At 46.6% G+C, this 12,745-nt stretch overlaps 1 protein-coding gene across 2 annotated transcripts in view; it reads right to left on the bottom strand.

Annotated features, from left to right (window-relative positions):
• The window catches only part of LOC146202793 (sushi, von Willebrand factor type A, EGF and pentraxin domain-containing protein 1-like), a 136,376-nt gene extending 125,100 nt beyond the window's left edge, over positions 1 to 11,276 (bottom strand). For both annotated transcript variants that reach the window (XM_084588340.1, XM_084588339.1), the window contains exon 1: positions 11,124 to 11,276. In XM_084588340.1, coding sequence (XP_084444466.1) covers positions 11,124 to 11,196 — 73 coding nt within the window. In that variant the 5' untranslated portion in view covers positions 11,197 to 11,276. The remainder of the gene's footprint in view (positions 1 to 11,123) is intronic.
• Positions 11,277 to 12,745: the final 1,469 nt, after the last annotated feature.

Below are 12,745 nucleotides of genomic sequence, written 5' to 3'. Positions count from 1 at the left end.
ATGCCATTTCCAAATTATGGTAACTGTGATTGATATGCAAATATTGGAGTGCCTTCAATATCTGGCGAAGATGAAGGTGCTGTAAACGAAAGCAGGCTTTAAATTGACATTCATGTCTTGCATACCTTGTAACCAACCTTTTGATTAGGACTATCAATGACGAAGTTAGCGGCTGTGTCGGCGGCGTCGTTTGTTTACGAAAGGGTACGGAAGGTGCGCACGTCTGCGCTCGATTGCGAAACGCGTACGAGTTTCAATAACGTACACTTTCCGCACTAAAGCAAGTGTCAAGAGCAACACGTAAAATAGGCATTATCTAGTGTACTTTCCAACGGCGATTTTATAGAACCTTCGGGTATCGCCCTACGGCGCAGAATACAGCCCCGTTGATTCCCGTACGTTTTCGCCAAATCGTTCGCTCGGCGTATTAAGGCTTGTCGAAAAATGCTCGAGCTTAGCCTCATCAACAAAGAATACCGCAAATTCGTAACGCTTGCTACATCGAATGCCGCGAGCTTACCGCAACGACGCTGCCCGCGAAGGCGGCCGACGACGGCGCTCTGGCCGTGTGTTAAAGACCCTAGTCGTCGCTAGGCCTGAACGGTTACGCATAAAAGCCGTAGCTTGAAGTGCTTTGGAAATAGTAAATTTCCTATTCATAAAACTGCCTTACTGTCAGCTCAATTGCCTCACAAATTGTCTTACAGTAAACGGAAGGTGTGACTTCGGCGACGCCTTAGCAGCGGAGCTAGATAACGAAATCGGATGAGCTGCGTCACACCAGCGGCAGCTGCTAAAAGCAGAAATTTGCTTCTATTTCTGGTATCAGTTCTTCCAAAGTCTCGTTACATAACAGCGCTCCTCAGTAAAGACAATTTTTTTAGATGCGTTCCTCAAATTAAGCGCGTATTATTTGAGATGAACGAAGCATGCTTTTCTGAAGGTGGCGAAAGAAATCCGCCGTGTCGGCGACCCGGCGCCGACGGACCGCGGCAGCAAGAGCGACCTGTTCCGCCTGCGCTGAGTGCGGTGGCTACGGGTTGGCTGGCAGCGATGAGTGCCAGTTTTTTTTTTCTTTTTTTTTTTACGATGCATTTGACATATTTCTCATAGATGACTAGCTGCAAAATTATAGGAGAACAGTAATGTTTAATGCAGGTGGCACTACTGTAGTTTGTTTTGGGTGTATATTTTCACCGAGTCTCTGGTGTCGACATAACACAATTCCTCACTGATCGCATTCGGATGAGTACCTCAAACTCACTCAATACCTAATGTCGTTTTCATCGAATGTCATTATATTTTCTCGTGTAGCAGCAAACAAACATCATTTTGAATGAGCTTCATGCGATAGAAAAATAATTAAATTTGACGTGTGTCAGGGCTGAGTGATAACTATTTTTCAATGCTTTCTGCTTGTCATTGCACCTTCCGTGAACACTTCTTGTTTAAACTTGGTTGCGTCCGCTGGCCGGGAAGATATAATACGCATTAGATTTGTGAAACGCTTAGTCAGACGATCTTTAGCGTGCATTGACATCGCACAGCACACGGTTACATTTTGCGTTTCGCCTCCACCTAAACACGGGCGGCGCGGTCGACTTCGGTCCCGATAACTCGATCCTCCTCAGTAGCCTGAGACACTGCGGTGGGTTATTGAACAGATATTTGCCAATATGCGTTTTCAAACTTGCCATGCAATTACTTTGAAGACCAGAGCCAGTGTTCCTGTTGCCTGGCAAGATTACGAAAACATGACATGTCGCTGCACTTGCTATTCAGACTAAGGGCTCTAGAGCTTGTTATAAAGCGCCCTGTAATTCCGCAGTTGGGCGCGAGGGTGACACAAATGAAATGAAGATGATACTAAAATAATAAAATTGGCTATAAAATTTAAATCTAACATGCTCTTGGCTAACCTCTGATGCAGCTTTTCAGATATTGCCTCTGCTGACATCTCACTCCCCCATGAAATTATCGGCCCGCTCTGCCTTTTTGACGACGGAATACGTGAAATCCAAGCCGCACAGGCAGTGGTAAAGCACAAGCATGAAAAATCTGAACTCGTACTGCAGGAGCCTAATATGCGCTATTTTTCTGATGCTCAGAATGCTGGTTTCAAGCTCGCTGGCTTTGCCTGCGGTCGCACCGGTACGAAACCGCTCGCAGTTTCGACCACGCTGCCTAGTTTACTGTGACAATATATTGCATGTAAGCGAAGCAAGCGTGTACATTAAGCAACGAAAGAACATTGGTGCATAGGTCAAGGAATGAACGAATTAGCGCGGCGTTGTAATGAAAGCGGGATAGTCAAAATGAGCTCCATTTCGTAGGCAACCTTGTTGATGCTCGTCTGCAGCAGACACTTGATGCATATGGAGGCGATGTAATACCAGACGGCCGTGATATCGAAAACATGTCCACTATTATAAAGTGCGATCCTCTTGCGCACACTGTCACCGCGGAAGTGCCCGCGAGACGCGCACAAACGGCTGATCGCACACGCGCACCACGGCCACGCTTGCCGCATGAGGCCCGCCTCAGGTTCCGACGGCCGCCGCTACGCGGCTTTCAGTGGCGCCCCTATAGGCGCTGCGCATGGCGTATAGATGGTTTAACAAAGCTTGAAATTGGGCTATAGATGGTGCATTGCAACTTGTCTAAAGATGAAGCGCACAGGAAACACACACAAGAGACGGAGACACAGGAGACGCACTATGTCCACACTCGTGTCCTGTGCCTTCGTCTCTTGTGTGTGTTTCCTGTGCGCTTTATCTTTAGTCAAGTCTCTATGGATGCTGGCAGACGATCTTCTTCTTCTTCTGCCTTAATATATGGCACATAACCACGAAGGGGGATTGGCCAGGGTTCAGTGTGGACTGCCAAATGTCGTTCACAAACTGAATTAGTGCATTAAAGTAACTGTCAACTAAACAATTTAAGATCACAAAATTGATTGAAAGAAAAATACGAAGCAAAAATTTGGAAGTTTGAAAATTTTCAATGCAATTAGCAAGGGAATCTGTTCGTAACTGTGATGCAATTATGTAAGTGCTGACAAATTTGAGGCAACGCAAATCCTTTCGCACTTGCACCGAAGGAAAGTAGAAGCGTAGAAGGCAGACGATCGAGCGTGCGAGTTGCCCGCGTGCAAGCATGTCATCGTCGTTTTTAGCCAGGCGCGCTTTCATTACGGTCGGCGAGAGGCATCTCTTGTGCACAACGAATGGAATGTATACGTGTACCGTCTTTGCCAAAAGTAACCAGGCTGCTGCGAAGGCTGGCGAAGCAAGTACGCGGCCGTGTGGCGGCGTTGCGCTCGCTGTGGCTTATCGGTGCTCGTCAGCTCTGAGGGTACAATAGCTGACGTAACTTCGCACCCTCACTCTCGCCCGTTGGATGATAAAAACTAGGCGCGTATGATGTGCCGGCTGCGGTTTCATGCGTGCGAAGCTTGGTTGTGCCCAGCGAGGGCGCTCAGTATAGCGACGGGGCTATTCGCTCTTCTCGGCAACTTCCCTGAAGCAGATATGTCGCGTTTCTCGCTATCTAGTTATGCGTGCTTGTGTTCTCTAATCCGCTGCTGAAACGCACCAGAAGTATTGCGCTTTTCTGCGTGTTTGATGCGCCTGTGCATTAAAGAACGATAACGCACCTCTAAATTTCAATATGCTTTCTCCAAGGTGCCTTGCGTAGTGCCACATTACGGGTCGTAACTCAGGTACAAAGATATGGGAAAGCTTGTGAACCCTTTCAAGCCACCTTATCTCTTTTAGGCATGCAAAATTGTGTTAGCCCCTTGGGGAGGCTATTTAAAATTATGTGCAATGATTGATTCTAACAAATTTTTGCATTTGCTTTCAGGTAAGTTTTGGTTTAAGTAAGGAACTAAAATGAAACCTTCCTCGTGCTTAGTCATTATATGCACATGATTGCTTTCTCGTTCGCGGAACCCTTATTACAGGGCAACACTGTCTGGCAAACCTAGCCCATATTCGTCCTAGAAATGAACAAGAGCTCACCGTGTCTACTATCACCTGTTTTTCTGTTTTCCGCAGTTGCCGAGAAGAGCGAATAGCTCCGTAGCTATACTGAGCGCCCTCGCTGGGCATAACCAGGCTTCGCACGCGTGAAACCGCAGCCGGCACATCATACGTGCCTAGTTTTTATCATCCAACGGACGAGAGTGAGGGTGCGAAGTTACGTCAGCTGTTGTACCCTCGGAGCTGACGAGCACCGATAAGCCACAGCGAGCGCAAAGCCGCCACACGGCCGCGTGCTTGCTCCGCCAGCCTTCGGAGCAGCCTGGTTACTTTTGGCAAAGACGGTACGTATCACCGACGAGAGCACGGACTGATGATCGCTACAGAGTTTGGATATCGGATGACAAGTGAGCACGAATTATTCGTCCGCGAATCTTAAGGATTGAGACTAACAAAAAAGATAGTGTAGCTTTTTTTTTCGTTTTTTTTTTTAAGTCCTTTCGCACATCGTTTAGGAAGTGCCAATGCGTAACGTGCACACGTGTTTTATCTCATGTGTACGAATCTGAGCCAGAATCGACGGCGCAAAACAGCAGCAAAGCAGCTCAGTACATGCAGTTCGGCAGCGCAGGTGGCACCGATTTCCGCAGCTAGACGCAAGAATCGCGCACAGGAGCACGCGAGTGACTACGCTAGAGACGCAGCGAAGCGGGCGATTCCAAAACGCCGTCCGCCGTGGCTTCGATGAAAAAGAAACAAGGCCTAGCGACGAGCAGGGAGTAGCGCACGACCAGAGTGCCGTCGGCCGCAGCGCCCGCGGACGGCATCTCTACGGTAACCTGGCGGCATCCGGTGCTACACTTAAGCGGTGCGAATTTGTGTACTTTCGCGGCGAAGCTGAGGGCAGACCTTTTTTTTTTTTTTTTTTTTTTCACGCACGTTCCATTTAATTATCAACACGCCGCACAAAGGTTCGATGCGGCAAAGACGAGACGGGACACGGGACGGCAGTACGGTATTGCGCCGTCGGTCGGTACATGAAGGTTGATGCTGCCTATTTAATCGGTTCGATGTTGAATCGGGCCAGCTGGTGCTCTTTTCGCACTTCGGCACCGACGCGCACTTTCAGTCGGACGCCACCAACTGTTCGGTTAACATTGTGAACCAAAGCGCCACGTTCGGGTTCACGCATGCAGTGCTGGAACGCAGCACTCGAGCAGACTTTCGCAGCTACCGGAAGTGTGTCCGTGACGTAGTGCATGTCGCGGCTGCAGCCAATGGCAGCCAATGGCAGCCTGTCATGGCCTGTCACTCTCGGCGCTTGTGACGTAGGTAATCACGGCAGAATAGTTCCAAATCTCGCCTCGACGTGAGAACGGCGCAGCCCGCGAATTTCAAAAAACGCTGTTTTTAAAAACAATAAATCGCTGGATTTTTTCTGAGGAGGTTTACATTGGACTAATTCTCGGAAGCATTTGTTCCGCACATTGAAAACGTTTATCAGGGACCTTTCTAGCAGTTTCCTACCCCCTTTAATATTGACCATAATGTACTGAAACGGATTGAGATCTTTTTTCTCGAACCAATTGCAATATGTACATACTAACGGCTTTAACTCGTCATCGATTTATGTGACCTCCGGCGTACTGCAAGGTTCTGTCATCGGTCCTTTGTTATTCCTTGTATATATTAACGACCTGCCTAACAACGTAACACCTTTAGTATGACTCTTTACGGACGATTGTGCTGTTTACCGAGAAATAAAAAAACATTAATGACGTTGCGTTGCTCCAGGCAGACCTAACCACTATCTCTAAATGGAGCTCACAATGGCAAATGACGCTTAACGCGACTAAATTCAAGGCAATGCACTTTTCCCGTTGCGAAAATTCAATCCCGTTGCTTACACTATTTCTACTTCCTTGCTGACACTCGTGCAATCTTATAAATATCTTGGTGTCATTCTAACATCAGATTTGACTCGGAAACCACGCGTCAGCTCCATCATAGCTTCCGCTGCCCGCATGCTTGGTTACCTTAAACGCAGCTTTTACTTAGCACCAGCCCCTGTCAAGCTTCTTCTGCATAGGTCACTTGTCTGCTCAAAACTAGAATACGCTGACGCCTTAGAAGGTGTGCGCAATAAAGTAGCGCGTTTTATTTCGCGTAACTATGATCGTTCTTCCAGCGTCAAGGAAATAAAAAATACCTCGCCATTAACCCCTCTTGCTCTGCGCAGAAAAGTATCCCGTCTGTGTTTTTGAAATTTACATGAATTCCACTCTTAAAGGCGCGTTGATCACTACGCCAGCATATGTCTCAACCGCATCAATCACTCATCACGAAAAGTTGGCGTCCCTCGCTGCCGTACAGCATTCTGCATATATTCTACCTATATTACAAATATTGTAGCAGCAAATGACGCTGATGAGTTTAAGATAAAATTATCATTATATTACTGTATACCATAGCCTCAATTGTTTCATTTCTTTTCGAGTATTGTGTATTTAGCTCTGTTCCTTTTTTTTGTGTTTTTCATTTATAGACTTCTGCCATCGTACCCAGTTCATTGCTCAATGTTTCTACGAATGATTCAAAATGTTTGCGTTTACATGCTACTTTTTTGGGCAGTTTTTTTTTTTGTGAATTTAACTATTTTGTTGTTATTTTTTTAATGACTGTATTGTATCACTTTTTCGAAACATGCATTTTCTTTCAGTCAGTTTTTTTTTTTTTTCGCAATCGTTGTTATCAAATTTCGTAGACATGTGTATGCATGCGTTACCTTTTTTTTGTCAGTTTGATTTCACATTCTTGTACCACTCCCCTCAATAATGCCGTGGGGGCATGATGGTATCGGAAATAAATGAAAAATAAATAAATTCTGTTCACGTGGAAGTTTTGAGCAAAAATGTACATAAATTGATTCATGCATTTACGCCCTTTCTTATCGGTTCTGTAAACGCTAGCTCTTCACGACCGAGGTCGCATGCAATGCACGCGTATGCGAGAGAACCCTCTCAAGCTCCCTTTAATGCACTTCTTTTGCCTAATTAGCCATTGCTGCTGCGAGCAGATCACGCTGAACGTGGTGTTACGTTTATGTCCGCTCTCTGGAGATCGCACTCCGCGCGCGCGAATGCGCGCAAGCAAGCTGCCTTCAGTGCACGTCGCCTCCTCTGCCATTGCTGCTGCGAGTTGGTCGTACTAGCCGTGACACTGCAACCAGGTTCCAGCAACAGTGGCAAAGTAGACGAAACAGTGCATTAGAGGCAGCTCGCTCGGGCGCATACGCGCGTATGGCGTGCGATCTCCAGAGAGCACACATCAATCTCTCCCCACCCCTCTTTGGGAGCGCGTTTGGAGGCGCCCGGCTCTGCGAACGACCCCTCTCCCCGCGCCAAGAACGGTTCAGTCAATAATTGGGCCTCCAAACTGTAGGGCGTAACTGAAGGTGGAATTGGAGCTAGCGCTGTAATTCGTGGCCGCGTGGTACCTTTTTTGCGTTTTGTTTCAGCCTGCCAACAAACCGTACCTCGTATTGCATGGCGGAAGTGGTTAGAAATAACAGTAGCGGCTAGGGCGACTGCGAGGGATGGCGCTCCGCTTCCACAGGCCGAACGACGCACATTATTGATGAGTTTCAAAGTTAATTGTGAAGATCTCTGTATCTTCAGCTAGATTTCATAACTGTAAGAGTAACTATGGACACTCGGGTTGTGTGCGGGATAGAAGACGACGAATAGTAAAGCTCCACGGGGAAGAACTGTAATGCAAATTTACTATGGAGAGAAGATTTCCATTTATCGCCGCACTGTTTTAATGAGGCAGTGCTGTCCGTTTTATATTTATTTTTTCTCGACAGTGCCTATTTATATTCGATATTTCGCTGCCTTCATATCCAATTAAATGATGCCGGGCTAAGCACGTATCGCATCATGAGGACCCGCTGGGGTGGCTCAGTAGCTTGGGCGCTCAACTTCTGAGCAGGAGGACCCGGGTTCCATACCGGCCCTAGTGACCGCCTTTCCATACAAGCGAAAGAAAGAGAGTTGTAGAACAAGGACGTTGAGGACGGCGTCGAGGTCGGCGGGGAAGCGGGGAAGCGGGGCGATCAAGACCAACACTATCTGCTTAATGGCAATTCCATTACTGCTTCTTTCTCATCAGCGTCCAGCGAAGGGGTCCATCTTCTTCTTCACAATGCCCCCCAGGGAAAAAGGAGCCATCCTGGCGACTTAAGGGGACAAAGATACAATGGGCTCGTAGAACGGCTTAAGGCGCTGCACATGTACAGTTTCACGGCCACGGCGTCGCAAATTGGAAGATGACGTAAGCGGCTCAACAATATAGTTCACTAGTGAAGTGCGCTCGACGACGCGGTAGAGCCCAATATACTTGGAGATCAGTTTTGTTGAGAAGCCGGGGCAGCCGGATGGAACCCATAGCCACACAAGTGAGCCGCGCTCGAAGTGTGGTGCATTCTTCTGATTAGTGTCATGGCGATATTTTTGGCGCCACGGAGAGTCAGTTGTGAATGTCCGTGCAATCTGGCGGCATTCTTCTTCGTGCTGTGCAGCTTCGGTCACTGTGTGAATTTGTGTACTTTCGTGATGCAGCTGAGGGCAGACCTTAATTTTTTTGGCGAAATAGGCTCTGTTTATTTATCAATCGATGCTGTAAAGACGGGACGGGGATATCGTAAGCCGTATCGTAAGTAGCCAGAGTAGTAAGGACCGTAATGAGATTGGCGATAGGGAAAAACAGTCAGACGTTCCACCAGTGGCGAAGGACGAGATCAAGTAAGCACTAGAAACTATGAAAAGGGGGAAATCCGCTGGAGAGGATCAGATAACTACAGATTTGCTGAAGGACGGGGGGGGGGGGGGGGGGGATATTGTGCTAGAAAAACTGGCCACCCTGTATACGCAGTGCCTGGTGTCATCGACGGTACCGGAACCATGGAAGAATGCAAACATGATCCTCATTCACAAGAAAGGGGACACTAAGGACCTTTAAAATTACAGACCAATCAGCTTACTGTCTGTTACGTATAAGGTATATACTAAGGTAATCGCTAATAGAATCAGGACAACCTTAGACTGCAATCAAGCAAAGGATCAAGCAGGGTTTCGAAAACGGTACTCTACTATCGATCATATCCATACCATCAATCAGGTGATAGAAAAATGCTCGGAATTTCACCAGCCCTTATACATAGCATTCATTGATTACGAAAAAGCATTTGACTCAGTTGAAACCTCGGCGGTGATGCAGGCATTGCGAAATCAGGGTGTAGACGAGCCGTACGTGAAAGCTGGAAGATATATATAGTGGCTGCACAGCAACCATAGTTCTGCATAAAGAAAGTAACAAAATTCCCATAAAGAAAGGTGTTAGGCGAGGAGACACAATCTCCACAGTACTATGCACAGCTTGTTTAGAGGAAGTATTCAGAGACTTGGAATGGGAGCAGTTAGGGATAAGGGTAGATGGAGAATACCTCAGTAATCTGCGATTTGCTGATGACATTGCCTTGCTAAGCAACTCGGGGGATGAACTGCAAATAATGATTGATGACCTAGACAGGAAAAGTAGAAAGGTAGGCTTGAAAATCAACATGCGGAAGACTAAGGTAATGTTCAACAGCCTCGGGAAAGAACAGCAATTTACATTAGGTAGCGAAATACTGGAAGTAGTCGGCGAATATGTCTACTTAGGACAGGTAGTAACCGCAGATCCGGACCATGAAAAGGAAATAACAAGAAGAATAAGATTGGGATGGAGCGCATTTGGCAAGCACTCGCAGATTATGACTAGCAGCTTACCGGTATCGATCAAGAGGAAAGTATACAACAGTTGCATTTTACCTGTACTCACCTATGGGGCTGAAACGTGGAGGTTAACCAAGAGGGTTCTACTTAAGTTGAGGACAACTCAGAGGGCTATGGAGCGAAAAATGGTAGGGGTAACATTAAGAGATAGGAAGCGTGCAGAGTGGGTCAGAGAGATAATTCAAGTTACTGGCATTCCAGTGGAAATTAAGAAGAAGAAATGGGCATGGGCAGGACATGTAGTGCGAAGAGAGGATAACCGATGGTCGCTGAGGGTAACAAACTGGATTCCAAGGGAAGGAAAGCGTAGCAGGGGGCGGCAGAAAGTTCGGTGGGCGGATGAGATTAAGAAGTTCGCAGGGGTCAAGTGGATGCAGCTAACACAGAACCGGGTTAAGTGGAGAAGTATGGGAGAGGCCTTCGCCCTGCAGTGGGTATAATCAGGCTGACGATGATGATGAACGCGTCTAAATAATTTCGATGCAGCACAGCATCACTCATTTATGCCCTTAGTGAAATCCCTCAAGCCATGTGATTCTTATCCATGTGCTTGCCTAATTCACTTGGAGGTCCTTTATGTTCACAAACGTGCCCGAAGAAATAAGCCCCAGAATGCGTTTACATGACTTGCGACGAAAGACTAGGCTAACGACGACATAGCCGGAACGGTGCTATGATAAGATGGTTGAAGAGGTCGTAACATTTCAGTTAACGTAAAACCTGACAGTAGGTCCATATCAAGTAAAGGTGGCTGAACAGTAGTTACGGTGTCCATTTTTCCGCCTTATCCGAGCATCGTTCTGCTTCCGTCGTTGTCGGCCTTGTTTTTCGTCCAAAATAAAAAAAAAAGTCAAATTCCCCGCCAATGATACGTCGCTGTGACGTCACGAGTTTTTCTGACGTCACAATGTCACGTGTTTGCTTTGCCGCACAGTTTGCAGTGAGCGCCAGGAAACTAAAGCCTCGCCCAGAGTCGACACGCAGGCTTCTATGGGAGTTACGCTACGATTTACTTTTTCTACCATGGTACTGCCGCCCACATGTTTGACTGGCCTGCATGACGACCGGTTTTATCGTGCTTCTGCGCCTTAGGGCGGATAAGGTTTACTGAAGGTCAAGAATAGGCCAGGGCTTGGTGAACGCTTACTTATACTTGGACTTTTAGCAGTTAACTCTTCTGTAGCGTTCAGAATTACAGAAAGTTCGGCCGTCACGCAGCCAGTTAAAGATTTGGGTGGCTGTACATGCTCCAAGCTCAATGAACGAGAAACAAAGAACAAGGAACAGCGAACAACGTGCTACTTACTGGTTTCCAGGCAAAGCGCTAATCTGGAGGAGAGCAGAACTGCCAAGACGAGAAGCAATGGATAATACCTCATGCTTATGCGCGAACGAGGCGGTGTGCAAAGCGCCGCGAGTCAATCACGAGCAGGAGGAGTGTAGGAGACCACTTCTTCGGCTCTGCGACCGACGTTTTGCGATAGAGGGCGCGGAAACGCAACTCCTCACTTCGGCGCCGAGACAGCGAACACCCAAAGGAGATGGCAACGCATCACCGGCTCTTATCTCAGACGGTTGGTTCCGCTTCTGCAGTGAGCAGCTTGGAAATATGAGTACACGGCGACTGCTGTTAAGACGAGGAACTTGCTTAAAGGAGAGTTACTCATGAGCTTGAAACAAATAGGCGATTTTGAAGAAACAAGGGCAAAGCTGATGAGCACTTAAACAATATTGTGAACCTTCATCACAGATAGTTTCATGTATCAGAACTACAGTGTTGCAAGAGTAAAATATTTCTCAGCAAAAATACACATCCTAAAACTTGCGTCAGCTAGCATTATTGCTAGTAGTACTTCTAGTAAACTAGCGGTATTGAAGGATAAAAAATATTATTACCATTGACGTTAACGCCAATCGTTGAATAAAAAGTGGCCTGACACCGTTCAAGGTGCTTAAGTCCCCATCCTCATGAAATCGTTACCCTAATGCAGAGCTCTTGCGTTGAAGAATAATGTCTGCGAATGCAGGACTACACTACTGCAGATAAGCTGCGGGAACTTCTCCCCGCAATCTCCTCTTCATTTGTGATTCGCCTCCATACCAAAAAATGCTCGACAATCGCATGTTTTAAACGAAATTATTTCTTGCCTCATGAGCTGCGCCATTAGAGAGAGTCAACTAAGCGTGTCCTCATGAAACGACACATAAGAAAAAAAAATTTCCACGCCAGGAATCAAACCAGCATCCTTCCGCATTCCGGCCGGGTCCGCTAGCCACAACTCCACGCCGACCTCTTGCGGACGTGTTCATAATTCTCCTCGTTTAGCGTAAGGACGCTGGAGGGCGTTGAGGGAAAGAAAGAGACCAAAATAGCTAAACAAGAAAAATAAAAAAAATATTTTTAATAAAAAAAGAAAACAATAAAAATAAAACAAAATGACGACGCGTCCAGTTGCAAAGTAAAAGCAGCAAAAACACTCGGGATTTCGCTTTTCCCCAGCGTGCAGGATCATCAGAGCTCTCAAATTTTTTCAACGGTTATTGTTTATGAGCATAGTTTTTTGTATAAGAGTGCATCATAAAAATTAATAACCATCCGATCATCCCTTGGAATTCATGTAGTTTCCTGATATTTATTGTCCAAACCACCCCCCAATAGTTTTCGACCGAAGGCTTAACTGCTCGGTGTGAGAGAGGGATAAATTTTAAAAGCAATATCTTGCTGCTAATCGGATAATTATACTACTCCTACCTGTATATTTAGAGCGGTAGTTTGAAATATTCAGCTGTTGGCTTCTAATTATTGTCATGAATACAGTCCTTTGAATTTCTATGAAAGTCGCGGGTATACTCGGTATGTGGGCAAGAAAAACTCCAAAGAATACGTTTTGCTATTTTGCCACCCCTTTGACGGTAGACCGTTCCCAT

Source organism: Amblyomma maculatum, chromosome 1 (genome assembly GCF_055883805.1).
Source record: "Amblyomma maculatum isolate TAMU_Amacu chromosome 1, ASM5588380v1, whole genome shotgun sequence".
NCBI lineage: Eukaryota > Metazoa > Arthropoda > Arachnida > Ixodida > Ixodidae > Amblyomma > Amblyomma maculatum.
Note: the sequence above shows the minus strand (reverse complement) of the source record. Positions and strands in the feature narration are given on the sequence as shown.